This window comes from Poromitra crassiceps, assembly GCF_964638095.1.
Source record: "Poromitra crassiceps genome assembly, chromosome: 25".
NCBI classification, from domain to species: domain Eukaryota; kingdom Metazoa; phylum Chordata; class Actinopteri; order Beryciformes; family Melamphaidae; genus Poromitra; species Poromitra crassiceps.
The window spans coordinates 14897226-14915688 of record NC_139649.1 but is presented as its reverse complement, the minus strand read 5'-3'; the positions used below and the strand labels follow the sequence as shown (position 1 = coordinate 14915688).

The window sequence follows — 18463 nt, the reverse complement described above, 5'->3', positions numbered from 1 at the left end:
GCTAACAAGGGAAGTGGGGAAATGTTTGTAGGACAATGGAGTCCTGGCTTTAGTTGAGAGCAAACAGTTTTTTAACCATCTCATCTCACCATAGTATCATAAAATATCTATCATCTACTTTCTCTCTTTTACACACATTTGAACATACACTTGACCATGTTTATTATGCTGGCCTACAAGATTTTGTAGGATATTTTGAGTTTATTTTCAAACAATGAACATCTGCATAGTGACTGGATCTACAATCAAGGTGTGTTTAAAACCAACTCTTCTATTGCTGGGGCAGTGGCTATAATTTTGAACAGAATAGCCACTACATATCTATATCTCTCCGTCTCTCTCTATATATATACTATATATGAGAGCATTGCTCTGTGAGACATCCCCTGTATAAAATAAAGGTAAAAGAAAATATATATAGAGATAGATAGATAGATATAAGGCTATCTATCTGATTCAGAAAATGGCAATGTTGCGCTTGGCCCTGCTGTCGGATCAAAGAGTACATTTTACAAGATAGTTCTCTTCTGATCGGAGGTTCCGAGTGGATGCAGGTTTTCATTCCAAGATGAGTCCGGATGATTTGCTGCCGTTTCTCAGTCTTTATAATGTACTCGCTAGATAAATAAGCCAAAGACGAGATAAAACAACTTCAACAGAGAAAAATAAAGAAACAAAAGGTGAGAGAGACGAACTTCGTGGGTTGAAAGCAAGGGTATGTATTTGAATTGAAATATGTATCAGTATGTGGTGTTTGCCCAGCCCTTCATTGGGAAATGCAGCTTTATGGAGTGGGATCACGTGGAGATGGTCTTCAGAAACTTTGATGAGATTGACAGTAAGTAAACATTGTTTCAGATACATGGTGGAGTTGTGGAAAAGTGTGTGTGAGTTTGGAAGAGGAGTGCAACACTAGGTGGAGACATGCATCCATAGCAGTGTTGATTTCGTAGATGAAAACAGGGAAAATGTTAGTCGACTACCTATTTTCACTGGTGAAAACTAGACTAAATGTTAGGGAGGGGCGAATTGGGAAGAGAGCCAATCAGAAGAGAAGAAGTTAAACATCTGTGTCTGTATTGCACATTCAAACCTTAAAACACTTCCAGAATAACAGATTAATATATCTTTACAATAAGTTTGGAAATTCTAATGAATAGTTACGGTTTTCTTTGACTAAGATGAGATGAAAATACTTAGACAGTCGACGAAAACTTTACTAAATAAAATCAGGATGAGGTTGACTAAATATCATAAGAGCTTAAGAGGGTGGATTATAGCTCACTCAGATAAGCATGTGAATGTTGTCGTGTGATATGCAAAGGTTGTTGGTTCAATCCCAGCCTCAGGCAATTTCTTAAAAAAGACTCAAGCTGCAGCAGTGATCCTTCTTTATCATCACCAGTAGTTTGAACACTGATAGAAATAGTCAGACGCTGTGAAGCTTGGGACTAAACCACCTGGGGTTTTTCATGTTTTAAAATAAAGATGTTTAAAAAACTATTGCTTGTTACATTTTCAGCATTCTGCATTCTGGCCAATCCCGGCGCCACAGGGCGTGGTTATTGCTTATCCTATGTGGGGTTAGAAATCACGCTCCCCTGCCATCTCCTGGCTTCCTTCCTTCACCCTGCTCTTCCTCTGGCATCTCCGTTCCAATACCCATACTTCCATACTATTTAGTAGGCAAAAAAAGATTTAGTATGTCCCAATACATAGTATGTCAGATGCAGTATGCCAAGAGTACCAGGATGTTGTACTACATCAGCTCCTATAGAGAGCCGCAGTAACGAGTCCGGAAATCATCGATGCTAACGCCCCTGGTTCCATACAGTTTTCGCCTATGGGAGTTTTGAATGGGTTTTTGGCGCGATGCTTCTAATAATCTCTCTGGGCAACGCTGGCTTAATCAAACGCGAACCAGTGTTTAGTAACATCATCTTCACACATGAAGACCACTTTTATGAGTTTTGAAGCTTTTACATGCCGTTAAACGGGCGGCTAGCTAGCAAACGGCTAAATGAGACTACACTGCTGAGTCGATGTGGATATATACGTCAATAACGTCACCACTTCAAAGGGCGAACACGGAAATTCTCTTTCCCTCACCTGGTTCAGCCCCGTTCAGCCCGAGGTAATCAGTGCACACATCAACAACAGTCCAGGTTGACTGCTGACGTGACGTGAAGCCTATGCGACAGTGTGTAGTTCAGGATTAGCTTAGCTCGAGCATTTTACTTCTAGGGCTCGCATTTACTCTACAAAACTCATGAAAGTGGTCCTCATGTGTGAAGATTATCCCGCTGAACCTTGGTTCGCGTTTGATTAAACTTGCGTTGCCCACAGACATTATTTGAAGCATATCGCCAAAAACCCATTCAAAAATCCCATAGACAGAAACAGTGTGGAACCAGGAAGTTCGGGACTTCCGCATTCAGCCTACAAAAATACGTCATCCCTGCGGCTCTCTATTTCGGAGTATGCATCGATGCGCTGCTGTCCCGGATGGCGGTCAAGCTGGTTGTGTTTGTTCGAGGCTGAGTGGATAAATTTGATTTTCACACCTGTTAACAGACTTTACCTTAATACCGAATCATAAACGGCAATGTAAGGTTGTTTTGAAGTGGAAAATGCAGGAATTGGTGATTTCTGACTTTTACTTTTGACCGGAGAAACTTTTTGGCTGACTCATTCAAGCTAACGCTAGCTAACATTCAAGGAATAGTGTTAGCATTGGCGCGCGCTGTGCTTACAACTACAACGGAGAACACGTCAAAGTCTGGTGACAACAAGAGAGATAGAGACGACAAGGTAAACGAGAAAACAAGAATGGCAGATAAGAATCGTTTCTCTGTCTTAAGCAACGACGCTTCCGAGATGGATGTTTCCGCTGCTGCTGATATTCACACTTATGCACGCCCTAAGTCTCCTCCGCACAAGAAGATTAAACCTGAGCCATCCCTGGCTGAAATGCAGGACAATATTGTGAGGCTGCTGGTGGATAAAATAAACGAGAGAGCTGACGGTATAGAAAAAAAGGCGGATGGTCTGGAGAAATTGATCAAAGAAAATACAGAAAGTATCAATGCCCTGAAAGAAAACACAGAATTTCTTTCCAAAGAGATCCATGACATGAAAATAGATGTCACAACTGTGAAGACGACAACTGCAGACCACGAGAAACGAGTGTCTGAGCTTGAAGACAAGGTGAATGAGGCTGAGCGATACCAAAGAAGATGGAACCTGCGGTTATATGGTTTAAAGGAGCAAGAAGGAGAGGATGTCAAGCAGCGTGTGGTCGAGATTTGCCGGGCCATCATTCCAGCAGAGGGAGACAATCTTCGCCACCACATTGACATCAGCCACAGGATTGGGAGGAAGAATGGAGACAAGGCTCGTCCAGTGATCACAAGATTCACATCCAGATCAACCAAGGAAGCTGTGTGGAAGAATGCAAAGGGATCCGAATACCTTGCGTCCAGGAAGCTAAGGTTTGCCGAAGACCTGACGGCAAAAGACAAAGAGACGCGCAACAGACTGTGGCCCCAAATAGAGGCAGCACGCAAAGGAGGAAAAAAAGCCTTCTTTGTCGGAGCCAAGGCGATAATTGATGGGAAAGAATTGCGGTCTTAAAGATGACAGCATGGCAGAGTGATACAATGGACTCGATCTTTGCACTAAGCCAAAAGTTTTGATCAATTTCAATATGGTCAGGTATAATATATTTGATGATTTTTCATTTGTTAACAGGTGATGATAATCTTTTCTTTACTCAGTTTATCGTTGAGAGTAGAGAGTGACGTTTTTGTAAACTGTCTTTATCAATTTGTTCAGTGAATGTTAGGGGTATCAGAGATTTGTTGAAAAGAAAGGCTACTTTTTTATTTTGTAAGAAATTTAAGGCTGATTTCTATTTTATACAGGAGTCACATGCGTCATTGTCTGATTTTAATTTCTGGAAGAACCAATGGGGAGACAATATTTGGATGTCTTATGGAAGTAATAGGTCTGCAGGTGTTGCCATTATGAGAGGAAATTTTAAGGGTAGAGTTTTGAAGAGTAAATCCCATGGTTTTGGTAGATGGTTACTTTTAGTTGTAGAGCTAAAGGGAATCCTGTTCATTTTGGGAAATATTTATGCCACAAATAATAGTTCCAGAAACAAAAGTCTTTTCCAAGAGTTTGAAGAAGAAATTTCTACACTACTGACAACCTTTGCTAATGCAAAATTAATCCTAGGAGGAGACTGGAACTCCATTAAAGATCCACTACTAGATTGTATTCCCCCAAGACCGGCAAGAGTGAATGATACTGCAGACTTTGATGATTTATGTTTAAGCTTAAATTGTGTTGATATATGGAGATATAGAAATCCTGACAAAATACATTTTACTTGGTGTACCAAAGATATGACTAAACAGTCAAGAATAGATTTCTGGTTAATTTCTAGAGAATTACATGAACTGGTATCGGATGTTCATATTGAGCCTTCTGTTTTCACCGACCATAAACTTATTTACATCTCAGTTAGTCTTAATAATACAATGGAAGGAAGGAAACCCAATAATAGTTATTGGAAATTAAACAATGCCCTTTTAGAAGACAAACAATTTTTGGGAGCTGCTAAATTGATTATTAATGAAAGTTGGAATAAGGCTAAAGTATTAAAATCCTATGGCGGACATTGGGAGTTTATGAAATATAATATCAGAAGTTTGGCGATCCAGAGGGGGAAGGAATTAGCAAAGGCTAAACGAATAAAGGAAGATGATATAACCAGAGAAATAATTACATTGTACGAAAAAGAAAGACTGTATCAACAAGATAAAAATAGGTTGACCAAGTTACATTTAGAATTGGACCAAATTTATGAAAACAAAGCAAGAGGAGCTTTTGTAAGATCGAGAAGGAAATGGCTGGAAGAAGGCGAAAAGAACACAAAATATTTTTTTAATTTGGAAAAAAGGAATGCAGAACTTTCCTCATTAGTTAAGCTCAACATTAATGGCCAAGTTTCTGAAAATCTAAAAGATATCTCTTGCTTTGTTACATCCTTTTATGGGAAATTATATACCAAAAGAAGTGATATTAGTGATGCATCTTTCTTTGCCTCTATAAGGCAGAATGCAAAGTCTATAGATGAGGATTCAAAAAAGATGTGTGAGGAGAATTTAACTTTAACAGAAGTAAAAAATAGTATCTCTAAATTAAAGGATAATAAATCCCCTGGGAACGATGGACTAACGAGTGAGTTCTACAAAGTATTTCAAGATGACTTTGCAGAATTTATGTTATGTGTCTTTAGGGAAGCAATAGAGGTTGGGAAGCTTCCTCCAACATTGGCTCAAGGGCTTATTTCTTTAATACCAAAGCCAGATAAAGATTTATTAATGATTGAAAATTGGAGGCCTATAACTTTAATTAACAATGATGCTAAAGTATTTGCACTGATTTTTGCTCAGAGATTGAAGTTGTGCCTTAATTCAATTATTGATGAGTGTCAATCTGGTTTTATGCGTGGAAGGCACATAAGCAATAATATTCGTCTAGTTTTAGATCTGATTGATTATAGCGAGTTAATTGATGATGATAGCTATATTTTGTTTGTGGATTACTATAAGGCCTTCGACACTGTGGAGCACAGATTTTTATTTGATACTTTAGACTTCTTTGGCTTTGGCAGTTATTTCAAACGTGCAATCCAGACAATATACGAAGGCTGTAATAGTTCAGTTAAATTATCAAATGGAACCACTCCTAGATTTAATATCGGGAGAGGGATTAAACAAGGGGATCCGGCTGCTCCTTTCTTATTTTTACTCGTCATGCAAATGATGGCACTTCACGTTAAAAAAGACCATTTCAAAGGCATTCAAATAGCCGGGAAAGAATTAAAATGCTGTCAGTTAGCAGATGATACGTCAATTTTTTTACAGGATGAAAAAGAAGTTAAAAAAGCTATCGATTGCCTTGCTGTATTCTCTTCGGTATCAGGTTTAACTTTAAATATAAAAAAATGCGACCTTTTTGCTTTAAAAAATAAGCCGCATGATTTGGTTGAAATATGTGGTATTCCCATAAAAGATGTAATTTCATACTTGGGTATTAAAATATGTAAAAATCAAGATGAAAGGGTGAATTTGAATTTCCCTCCTTTGATTGAGAAGATCAATAAGAAATTTGGTTCTTGGCTAATGAGAGATTTATCTTTAAATGGCCGTGTATTGTTATCAAAAAGTGAAGGTTTATCACGGTTGGTATATACTGCAATGGTATTGGATGTCCCACAGGCAATAGTTAAACAGATTGACACAAGACTCTTTAATTTTGTTTGGAGGAATAAACCCCACTATTTAAAAAAGAGTGTGATTTGTAATACATATTGTGAAGGGGGTCTCAATGTGTTAGATTTTGGTACTTCAAATACTACGTTCAAGGTCAAGTGGATACAAAATTATATGAAAGGAAAAGATAAACTGTGGTACATTTTTCCAGAACTTATTTTTGAAAAATTAGGTGGTATTGAATTCCTCCTGCATTGTAATTTTGACATCAATAAGATCCCTGTCACATTGTCAAACTACCATAAACAAGTATTATTATCCTGGTTACTTATGTATAAACACAATTTTTCGCCCCATAGATGTTTAATTTGGAATAATAAATATATTAGATTCAAAAATAAAACACTGTATATTGATAAATGGGTTAAAAATAACATTTTGTTGGTGGCACAATTACTAAATGAAGATGGACTTCTATTTACTTATGCAGAATTCCTCAGAAAATACGGAGTTCCAGTTACGCCCAAAGAGTTTGCTGTTGTCTTTGACGCAATACCTGCCGGTCTTTTGAGGTTACTACAAGGAAGTATGATGCTTGATTTGAATCCACAAGTTAATGGTAACCTTATGGTAGATGGTATATGTTTCACAGACAAAAAATGTACTAATAAGTTCATTAGGAAATTATGTCAGGAGTCCACAACACCTACTGCCAAGTTTTTCTGGAATTCTAGATTTGAGAATATTGATTGGAAGGCAGTTTGGAATATCAATAAGAAGTATTGTGTTACCAACAAGATTAGAGAAGTTTCTTTTAAAATTTTACATTTGATTTATCCTGTTAGCCAGGTACTTTCAAGGTTCAGGATTGATATTGATGGAATATGTGTGTTTTGTAATCTTGAAATTGAGACCATATGTCATTTATTTTTTGATTGTTTATGTGCAAAATTATTTTGGATAGAGATAGAGCGTTTCTTCAAGGAGCTGACTGGTCCAACTGTTCACTTAGAAAAAAGAGACATTATATTTTTTTATGAAAAGAGTGATATTGATTGTAAAAGATTATTTATTTTGAACCTTTCTATTTTATATGGGAAATACTATTTACATAAGTGCAAGTGGGCTACCAAGAAACCGCACATCCAACAGTTCAAAGTTGAATTTGGACATTACATTAAAACTTTATGTGATCTCAAGAACAGTAAAGCCTTAAAAACTGTGAATATTTGTAAAGATTTAAATATTTTTGTTAATGCCTGAGTTTATTCTAACATGATACCCCTGTTTGTTTGTTTGTTTTGTTCATTTATTTTGTTTCTATCGAAGTAGCATACTATGTATTGATGTTTAATGTATGCTTGTTGACTGTATGCTTTGGAATGAATCAATAAAAAAAAAAAAAAAAAAAAAAAAAAAAAAAAAGTATGCATCGATGCATGCTGCGTCAGGCAAACTTCCCCACAATCCTTTGCGCAGCAGGAAGTTATGTCTTCTTCTTCTTCTTCTAATGTTTTATGGCGGTTGGCAAACAACTTTTTGTGCATTACCGCCACCTACTGGAGTTACGTCGCACTGACTGAGCTGCATGTTCATGAATGAGATAATTAACTTTAAGAAAGCCTTGAAATATGTTAAAACCAAACAAGCATGGTGTGTACCAAAACATGCATATCTTGATTCCTGTTTAGAACTCTGACTTAATGTTTTTGCTTTATTTATTTTATTTTGTTTATTTGATTGTCTGTTCCAATTTTGTAAATGTTTAGTATGCATTTTTTGTATAATGTACTGTTTGTTACTGCCAGACTTTGTTTATTGAAAAAAAAAAAAAAAAAAAAAAAACTCAAATGTGGCACTGCGGACGTCGGCGGAAGTGATCAAGAGGTCAGAGTTCAGGAAGCTCACGTGACGACAGATGTAGTGTGTCCCAATAGTATGCATTTTGCATGCATGCTGCACACTACAATCCATACTTTGTGAGGGCAGCGGCAGTACATACTACAAGAAAGAAGTACAAGTATGGGTATTGGAACGGGGCTGTCCTCGCTCCTGCCTTGAAGTCCTCTCTCCTGCCTTGCCTTGTTCTCTCTCTCCTGCCTCTCTCTTGAAGTCCTCTCTCTCTCCTGCCTAAAGACCGAAATAGGCTACCTTGTTAATGTGTCTGTCGGAGACACGGCCTAACGTTAACAATTAATATGAGCCGAATATCAGCCTGCGCTCAGCTATGTATACAGGAAGTAAACCGGATATTCAGGTGGGTTGTGACGGTTGTTATTGTTGTCAAGTTAAAACTGTCTATAGCTCAGTCGTGACGTGAGTAAAATGGGGTGAACCTACTTGCAAGAAGCAGCAGGGGGCGATAATGCGCCTGAGCGTTCGATTCCAGCTATCACGATCCTTAAAATAAGTGAAGTAAGAAGAAGCACATCACATGGCACAACACGGAAGTCATTGAAATGGGTACAAAATACTTGTATCTCGGCTTACAGTAACAGTTTGTGTGCAATGATTTTATATTGTGGCACGTTACACAGCATATGAAACTATTACTGGCGATTAAGGTGAGGACTTTGACCTGAAAGCGTGAATGAGTTGATATCTGCACGTCGTCGAGGTGTAGCTACTCTTGATAATAATAATGGCAGTGAGTTGGGCCGAGAGGATCGCCGCTTTCTTCCGCAGTCCATCCACTTTCCTCCATGGTGCCACCGCGGAGGGTTTCCTGGCCGAGCTACTTCGTGAACTCCGAGATGACAGAGCCAGTTATAATGTCAAGGTAAACAAACAAGCTACTACAGGAGATAAGCCCCTACCTGTGGGCTTATCAGTCATAATGGAGAAAACGTTATGCCACACTCCATTCCAAAATCTGTCAGTTTATTATTGCATTTCTTATCGCAGTTACACAATTGATCAGAGATGGGAAAAAGTAGGCTACACACATTCTTTATTTAAGTAGAAGTACAGTTACTTTTACACTGGTAAAAGTACTGATTCAACTTGTTTACTCAATTAAAAGAAAACAAATTACATACAAGACTCATAGGGGCGAAATAGCCAAGAAGATGCACTACTAATAATTGTAAACAACTTGCAATCCATATTACTTGCATAAATGTATAATGTGAATAACTAGTGATGCACACTTGTCAATGAAGATGCTGTATCTGTTTTTTTATTCTTTTTTTCCGCATTATTCCCAACATGTTTGATTCTTGTAATATTTTCTTCAGTATTCTCTTCATGTCTTGTTTAACCTGAACCTATACAATGTCTCTGTTTTCTAGTGTTGTAATTATTGATGGGACCATGTTTCTCTTCTTTTCCCCATCTCAGGTGCTACTGCTGTCCCCGCTATGTGAGTACCCAACACTCCTGTGCCCCTCCATCTCTGTGGGTGAGGAGACAGCGCTGGAGCTCATGTCTGTGTTCGCCCAGTGTCCTCCCAAGTCCTTACAGTTTCAGTGTCGCCTCCTCCTGGCCCTTACCTCTGTGCTCCTCTGTTCTTCTTGCCTGAGCACGCGCTCACGCGCATCTCAGGACTTCCTGGACCTCCTCCTTCAGATAGCCCAGGACACCAGTGACCTCCATGGTGACGGAGCTCAGCGCTACTTAAGGGCCACGGCTTGCGACTGTCTACGGGAGCTGGAGGCCTGCTGCCCGGGCATTCTCTCCCAGCACCTGGAGCTCCTGAGTGGGCTTAGGCAGCAGGAAACCTCCAGGCTTCACCAGGCCTATGCGGGACTCCATACTCTGGCGTTAAGAAATGCTGTGTATGTGCTTGCCCAGCAAACAGGAGCTGGTGCTGAGGATCTTAAGGCTCTTCTTGGTGGCAATGCGGCAGTCACGTGGGAAGCAGACCCAGACTCTGTCCCCGTGAATAACCAAGACTCGCCCCTGCCGTCTCCCCTCGTCCTCGGTCCCATGGGTAGAGTGCCAACCCTCCAGACTGGGCCGGATTGCAAGGAGTTGCGCTCCCTCCTCTCCTCCCTCCTAGAGGAGTCCTACCTCCTCACACCTCTGTGTCAAGCTGCACTGCTACATGGACTGATAGAGGTGGTTGTGATGGTGCCCGGTGTCTCTCCAGCCATTTTCAGAGCTCAGTTGCTGCGACTATTGGGCACTAGCGAGGTTGGTAAATAGGATGAAGTAGAAATGCTTGGGTCTACAGAGCCCTGATACATGCCGTTCTCTTTTGTATTGAAAGAGTGTCACGCCTAAACAGACTCGTCCGTCCGCCTCGAATTGGAGCCGTCTCGCCGTCTGCCGGCGCCAGCGAGCCCTACATGCTAGGATGTCACTACACCCTCCCTCCTGGAAAATGGCGGCGATTGAGTGCAAGGCAGTCTGAATGAAATTGAATGTAACGTTCCCAATTCTATGTATTATATTCTAAAAAACGACCCTCAACATTTGGGAAGGCTAAGCCACACAACTAGTTCGTTATAATCTAACATCATGCTTCCAATGCGACTTCACAACTCTCGTGCAGCTGACGTCACGCACGTATCGTCGCCGCTGAGTTACATTTTGGAGCAGCCCCCGTCAGCCGACGGCGCCCCCTCCCCGCATGACGGTGCTCCACCCGCCGTCATACGGGGAGGGCGGGGCGAGGCTCTGACGGAGGAGTCTGTTTAGGCCTTTACTCCTTGTTAAAGCTGCACAAGACAATGTTGTACATTTGTACATCACCAAATTATCTTGTTGACTCAGACTCAATACGAGATAACTGCAAAAGGACAGGCTTGGACTACACGTTTAATGCTATAAATTTTGCCCATATTGACTTATTGCGAAATTCAGAAAGTAAACCTTTGGCTATTTCATTTCAGGTTTGCCTCCTCCACACATCTTTACTGATGAAGGCTGCATTCACAGACAGCCTGTTCAGTGCCGAGGACGAGGCGTTCATCCTCAAGCGGCTGGTCGGGCTCTCCCAGCACCCGCTGCTGAGCACACCCGACAAGCTCTTCTACATTGACTGCATCCTGCATTTCCCCGAGAACCGCCCCATCAGTGGTGGCGAAGGCGACGAGACCCTCCCCGTGCTGCTGACCCCCCGGCTGGCCGTGGCCCTAGTGCCCACCGTGTTTAACGACAGCGCCACCATGCTCGCCCGACTCAACCTGCTGTCGCTGGTCTACCTGGAGGAGGGGGAGGAAGGGGAGGGAGAGCGAGGGCTGGCCTACCTCTACGACCACCTCACCTCCCTGCTGCGCATCGTGAACAACTGGGGCGGCCGGGAGATGGTGCTCACCTTCTTCAGAGCCTCCTTCCTCTTCCTCTTCCACTTCTGCCACGTGGAGCGCTACTCCCGCGACCTGACGGAGAAGCTGTGCGCGCTCTACCTGCGACACACCCGGCTGGCCCCGCACCTGATCAACCTGGCCGACCGGACGCAGGACAGGCTGGGGGAGTCGGGCTGGGCCGCGGGGCTCCTCGGGGCTCTGCAGAGGGCCGTCACCGAGGCCCCGCTGACCCAGCTCACCTCGCAAGACCTCAGCTGGCACCTCAAGGTGCTGGCTCGAGCAGCGGAGGAAGGGGAGCTCTCCCAGCAGAGCGCCCTGGGCTTCCTGTTCAGGGTCATCACCTCCTCCTCATCCTCGCTGTGCATGAGCGGCGACTGGCGCCTCGGGAATGGCGTGCTAGGGGTCTGCCGGCGGCTGCTGGTGCACCCCAGCCTGGACTCGCTCCTCATCCCTCTGGCCGACATACTGCAGCATCTGACCTGCCACTACGGAGACACAGACATTCAGGACCACGCCCGCCTCTACTACGCTCTCCTCACCACTCTGTCCCAGGAGAAGCTGGGCGGGGTGTTAGCCCAGGGCGCCAGCGAGGGAGGGCGGCAGGTCAAGAAGCACACGCTGTCCTCCATCATGGCCGAGAGCGAGGAGCTGACTAGCGTGCTAGCCATCCACCGGACAGAGAGACCAATATTCAAGCTGGTGGAGCTGGACAATTGTGAACTGCCACAGGGAACAGAAAGCGAATGCAACATCGATCTAAAGGCACACCAGACAGAGAGCTGCCCAGGTGAGGAAAGCACAGCACTGGAAGCCTACAGAGCTCAGTTTCACAGCCCTGGCTTTGCCTCAGAAATAACCTTAAACTACCAGCTGAGTCACACCAAGGCTTGCGATCGCCACTTTGATCAGCTCTTCAGCATCCGCCTGCACTTTGAGCTTACCGACGACCACTACGAGGAACTAGGTGACATCAGCGTGCCCTGTCTGTTCAGAGAGAGGCCGGCGCCGCCAGTGAGGCTGAGTCTGAAGCCCAGGCGGCCGTACCCCACCACCCTCCACACCAGCGCCATCTTCACCAGCCAGGATGGCCTCTCCTGGCATACCGTCCTACCAGACGTCCCTGTGGCTTTTCAGCAGGCCTTCGTGCCCCTGCCGGCTCCCCCGGCCTGGGGAGCAGAAGGCAAGCTGAGGGTGTTTGAGGGATTGTGGGCTGAGATCTGCTCCGAGACGTGCGGGGAGAAGGTGCTGGTGGACTGCGCCACCAGCCTGTTCTGCAGCCAGCTGGAGGAGGCGGCTCTGGTCGCCTTGGTGGAGAAACACTTTCTCCCGTACCTAATATCGGAGCCGTCCATTAACAACGAGTATAAAGTGCTCGTCTTCCTCCCACCGCAGTCTCACATGCTGCTGAAGATCAGGTCAGAGGAGGACGCTGTGCACTTCAACATTGCCACAGATAACTGGCAGCTTTTGCCTCACATCAATTATTTTCTACTGACCATCACTGAGTCTTCACAGCACAAAACTGTTGACAGTTGACATTGAACGTTATGGATCCTCCTGGCTTGTTTTTATTGAGATACCTGTAGCTGAATTTTAACAATCATATTTTCTTCGGACAGTGCCTTTTGTGAGTTCAATTCTCATTTTTAAATGTAATTACTGAAGACAGATGTAACATTGATTTAAAATAAATACTTATTGCGTTTTGATTTCCCTGACTGTAAAAGAAACTCATGTGAAAAATAAAATATTTTGTAATTTATTAAGGCAAGTCAAAACATTTACTACATCTCGATTATTGTCTGTAAATAAATGACAAAATACATAGTATGTATTTTGGAATGTATGTATTGCATACATTCCTTTAGTTGCACAGGACCTCACTGATCACTAGATGGCTCAACAGCAGTTGTATTACCCCCTGTACTGTATGCTCTACAAAATCAATATTCAAAGTCAGATGAACACAATGAGCAAACTGCATTTGGGTCCTGGGAAATACATAGAACCTCAACCGTATGATGAATATTGCAACATTTAAAAACCTCATTTGGTGAAATGTCCATCCACATGCCTGACCTTGATCTTTTGACATTTTGGAAATATGTCCTTTAGGCCTTTAGGTTTTGACTAAAATAACTGAATATTTGTCAATTGTCAGTTTACCTTTTGTGGGAACAAACTTGCAGTAAGCTTGTGTGAAAGTCACTGAGCCTCAGTGTAAGGGTGGGTTGATAGCAGCAGCTCCAAGCTACATGGATTTGTCACAGTTCAAATAGCTAAATCTGACCGTTAGCAGCCATTAAGACCAGAGTTAACATCCTCCATGGGGCCTTTAAGAAAAATCTGCCCCAGTTGAGTCCAGTTGCACCAGTCCTTCACTTGAAGGAGAGGCCCTCAAAGTTGGGACCTGTGCAAGGTGGCAAGGCAGTTTGCTGGCTTAGAAGTTTGTCCATGATGGCGATCTCTGCGTCCCTCTTCTCCACCTCTTCTATGGGGGTCCAGGACATGTCGTGTTGAAGTTTGTACCCACCGACAAACGGGTGAGGGCAGCTTGGACCCCATTCCTTCAAAAGGGGACGACGGAGAGACAAATCAGATACAGCAACATGTTTAATGCTAAGGTATTCAATCATTCAGACTGGACATTTTCCTCCTATAAATCAGAAGAATGAGTTATCTGTTTACAAACACATCCAGTTCTCTTGTGTAGGATATGTACAAAACCTCATGACTAAGTTGGAGCACTATAATTGATTCTTGGTTTGTTATGTTGTTCATCAAATTTCTAAAGGGCTAAACAGTCTGGGGTTTGCTGTGGAGAAAGACAGTTGAAAACTAACCTATACTAACCATATCTAATCCAATACATGATCAGCATGTCTACAAGTCTATATTCAGGTATATTCCTGTATGGAAACCCATTTATGGGAAGTTCCCCAACATTCCTGGAATTTCACTAGAGAATTTATCAAACTGCCTGACTTTCCATGTCTGGAATAACACACACCAGTCAAATCCAACCTGAACCGCGTCTGGTCACTTTCACTTCCCCCCATGTAGACTTTGAACACTCAACTCACAGCATTATGTAAACATGCTTGTGCAGTAGGTGTTAGGTTAGCATGTTCATTATGTAAACGTGCTTGTGCAATAGGTGTTAGGTTAGCATGTTTTTCTCATGTCCTCTTCTTGGAACTCTCCCTCCCAGAGGGAAATCTTAAGTGATAACAGCAGGTGTGTGCAACAGATACTGTATACAGGGACACACATACCACTATCATTTTGTAACATTTCCTGCCCATACAAGATGATCAAACTTCTAAAACTGCCGAATGCTCTAGCATCATTTCACTGGACTCGTTCAATGTACAATCAACTCATTCAAACCAAGTTGTTTAGTACGATGCCAACCTTAGGGGAGATGATAGAGAAGTATTTCTGTCCAGACGGTCGCTCGTAAAGGTAATACATGGTCCCTGGTTTTTTCACAATGTTACAGGCAGCATGGTGGAGGTCAGCATCCCTTTTGGCATCTTCCAAAACCTGGAAAGAGTGAGAGAACAGTACGAAACAGACTGAAAGCATATATTTTCAATATGATGTCTGACATATTCAAATGCTAAAACTACTATTGCTGCAGTTGCGCTTCTCTTTTCAATTAGCCCTGTTATCATCCAAGCATAATCTGCCAGATGGCTAACTTCAACCAGAGCAATCTAGTAAGAGAGTGGCGCCAGCGGGGTTCCAAAATGCGTGACTCAGTAGCCAATGAATAGCCAGGAAGGGGGGGCTCGCGCTACGCTTGAATGCAAAAATAAAGCTGATAATACACCATTTGATTCTTTAAATGTCTGACCCTTTCAAAATACAAAACAAACTGTCCATTTTGCTGCAACTCGACGACAGCGCTGCTTAATCCAGAACCTTACTTCCGGGAACTCTTGAGAGTAAAAAAACTGCTCCATTGGAGTGAATGGAGATGTCGTGCCTCTTCTATATACATTGCTCTGACCGCCGCCTCCTTCCTCGGACGCTGATTGGTCCCAATAGATTGAAGTGTGGCAAGATGGATTTGTTTTAATCATGATCTCATCATCATGATGATCTCATCATGATCTCATGATCTCATCATGATCATGATCTCATTCTCGTGTGAATCCAGCTGCCTCGCAAGGTTCATCCAATCATGTCAGGAAACAAACAAGGCAATGGATTTTGCTTGCATTCAAATCGGATGAGCTCACCCACCTCGGGATATCCGTTCTGGCTTATTGGATCAAAATGCAAGCAAAATCTGATTTGGGAATCTATGTGTCCTGGTGTAATCAGGTGATAAAAGCTACATTGATAAACAAAACAAAAAGACAAGTATAATCGTCACTTTTTTTTTTATCCATACCACTTTATTAACAATGGCTCGTGTACTGGTGCTTCAGTTGATGGCATTACCTTTCTGGCCTGTTGTTGCAGGTATCTGATCTGGTCAGCAATAACTGTCAGCTTGTTGGAAGCGTTCGCTTTAACAAAATCATCTCCCTAAAAGAAAACAGAAAAATAAATGTCACCCCTTATATTCATCCCCCACCTACCTGTCTGTGCACAATCCTGACAGTCACAGAAGGATAATCAGATACAAATTCTCAGTCCATACCCTCTGTACTTGCGTTGCCAAGCCGACCAGATCCATGGGGTCTCCGACTCTGTTGGTCTGGTAGGTGCTGACCAGCTCCATCCCACTTGGGGCACTGCTGCTCTCCACCAGGGTCACTGCAAACACCCAATCAGACAGGTGCATTACATCAGTGGTTCTCAAAGTGGGGTCCTTGAGGGGGTTCCATCAGGGTTCCAAGGGGTCCCCAGCAAATAGGGGTCACTCCGCTATTTGCTTAGTGAAAATAAATTACTCCGTAATTTATTTATTTTTGATTTATTTTTCACTAGTATAATTCCATCCAAGTAACGGAAATGTATGACTATTCTGGTCATGGGTTTCATACACTTTCTGTAATAAAACATCTAAAAGCAAAAATTTGTCAGTTTAGGGGTCCTTGACGCGAAAAAGCTGAGACCACCACGAATACTAGCCTACTAGAACATCTAACATACACTGCAACAACTTCTGCTGCAACTACTATAACAACCGCTAACGTTACGTTACTACCATACATTATAGTAGTAGTAGTAGTAGTAGTAATAGAGGAGTAACTTGTTGTATTATGTACAACCAGTGTTGGGCAAGTGAATTTCAAAATGTAATATACTACATATTACTAGTTACTTTCATTTGAAAGTAATAACTTACTTTACAATATTACTGTCTGTGTAGAGTAACTTGTTACTTATTAGAAGTTATTACACTACTTTTGCATAACTTTCACCAAAATAACTGCAGTAGCAGAATGGTATCACCGCACTGGCACTGGAACCATCCCGAAAAATGATGTCTTGCAGTCAGTGGTGTACACTGTCCAAAATTCTAAATGGTATCCTTTTCTTTTGTTATTGTCATCTATTGTGGTTATTTGCATAAAAACACACAATTTGATTAGGAAATGGTATCTTTATTTAAATATGTGCTTTGATTTAAAAAATAAAAATACATTTGTAGCTTGTGTTACTTGACAAAGTAACTGGTATCATATTACTGAAATCCTTTTGGTAATAAGTTATATTACTGAGTTACTGCTAAAAGTAATATAGTATGTAGTTACCTGAGTTACCCCCAACACTGTATAACCAAAGATGATGGGATTTCAAGATAGTAATAGAAGATATATGGAGGGTTAGGTTAAATTAAAAAATAACTACTACTACTACTACTACTACTACTATGGTAAAATTAAGTTCCACCGTAAATAATGAAAAGAACATAACTAGCAATTGTCATTTCCATTACAAACCATTATAAAAACAACTATGCGGCCTTGAATGCAAATTAATACATTATACTTTGCAGATTTCCAAGAGTACCTGCTGGGTTTGTAACTACCGGTAGTACTAGTACTAGTCTACTGCAGTACAGTACAGTTCAGTTGCTACGAATGTGATACGGTAGCTTGCTTCATGTTACCTGTGGTGGTTTTGTCAGGTTGATTGGGAAGGCTAACAGTTCTGTCCATTTTCTTCTCTGTCAGTTGCTAGTATTTAACGTTACTCCGTTCTTAATGATCATGCAATCCCTCTATCTTGCAACTATATAGGTTTTGTAAAGCGAATGTTGTTTGACCAATGTGGAGGATGGTCCTGAATCTCCTCCCCCTTTAGCCTACAATTGATGGCTTTCTTTGTGCCTGTATAAAATATCTTGAAACAACTCTCAACCTATTAAATTGTATTTACGTTTTCGCGTGTAAACATATACACATATGATTTTGTATGGTTATTTACATTTAAATTAATGTTCCAGGTGGTGTATTTGCACTTCTTTCTATTTTATTCTCTTTTTGAATGGGCTTTCTTGTCGGATACACAAAGGCAGAGATACTAATCTTAGCAAAGATGCCGTACAAAAGAGTTCTGAGTTGGCCTATTATTCGTAATTAAAAAGTGTTTTTTTAATCGAAATTACGGTACGACACGTGTTGAAAGTTGAAACTATCACGTATTAACGCTACAGAAAACAGATGTTATTGACAACGACTGCTGATTTCTGTAGATTTTCCCCATGATGCATTGCGTGACAAACATTGCGTCCTGGTTGTTGCGTTGCTTGTGGTCTCTTTCTCCCGACATAGCTCTTTGGCTTATGCAACTAGTTTCTGTGTAATGCAAACCAAGAATGTGTGTGTGTGTGTGTGTGTGTGTGTGTGTGTGTGTGTGTGTGTGTGTGTGTGTGTGTGTGTGTGTGTGTGTGTGTGTGTGTGTGTGTGTGTGTGTGTGTGTGTGTGTGTGTGTGTGCGTGCGTGCGTGCGTGCGTGCGTGCGT

At 42.0% G+C, this 18463-nt stretch overlaps 2 protein-coding genes across 2 annotated transcripts; one reads left to right on the top strand and one right to left on the bottom strand.

Annotated features, from left to right (window-relative positions):
- The first annotated feature begins 8744 nt into the window (after positions 1 to 8744).
- Positions 8745 to 13245, top strand: ap5b1 (adaptor related protein complex 5 subunit beta 1). Its single transcript, XM_083660766.1, has 3 exons — positions 8745 to 9063; positions 9624 to 10418; positions 11120 to 13245. The coding sequence occupies exons 1-3, from the start codon at positions 8926 to 8928 to the stop codon at positions 13070 to 13072; spliced, it is 2886 nt and encodes a 961-aa protein (XP_083516892.1). The 5' UTR covers positions 8745 to 8925; the 3' UTR covers positions 13073 to 13245.
- Positions 13246 to 13412: 167 nt separating this feature from the next.
- cUnh1orf50 (chromosome Un C1orf50 homolog) lies at positions 13413 to 17723 on the bottom strand. Its single transcript, XM_083660645.1, has 5 exons — positions 17610 to 17723; positions 16191 to 16306; positions 15989 to 16075; positions 14951 to 15082; positions 13413 to 14103 (listed from the first exon to the last, which is right to left on the bottom strand). Exons 1-5 carry the CDS (start codon positions 17656 to 17658, stop codon positions 13915 to 13917), a joined length of 573 nt encoding a protein of 190 aa, XP_083516771.1. The 5' UTR covers positions 17659 to 17723; the 3' UTR covers positions 13413 to 13914.
- Between the last annotated feature and the right edge of the window lie 740 nt (positions 17724 to 18463).

What these genes read in the sequence shown, in the direction of transcription:
- ap5b1 (XM_083660766.1), top strand. Translation starts at nt 8,926, where the DNA reads ATGGCAGTGAGTTGGGCCGAGAGGATCGCCGCTTTCTTCCGCAGTCCA. An exon ending in GAGCCAGTTATAATGTCAAG is followed by an intron (nt 9,064 to 9,623) that starts GTAAACAAACAA and finishes TCCCCATCTCAG; the next exon opens with GTGCTACTGCTGTCCCCGCT. An exon ending in GACTATTGGGCACTAGCGAG is followed by an intron (nt 10,419 to 11,119) that starts GTTGGTAAATAG and finishes ATTTCATTTCAG; the next exon opens with GTTTGCCTCCTCCACACATC.
- cUnh1orf50 (XM_083660645.1), bottom strand. Translation starts at nt 17,658, where the DNA reads ATGGACAGAACTGTTAGCCTTCCCAATCAACCTGACAAAACCACCACA. An exon ending in ACCTGACAAAACCACCACAG is followed by an intron (nt 16,307 to 17,609) that starts GTAACATGAAGC and finishes GGGTGTTTGCAG; the next exon opens with TGACCCTGGTGGAGAGCAGC. An exon ending in TGGCAACGCAAGTACAGAGG is followed by an intron (nt 16,076 to 16,190) that starts GTATGGACTGAG and finishes GTTTTCTTTTAG; the next exon opens with GGAGATGATTTTGTTAAAGC.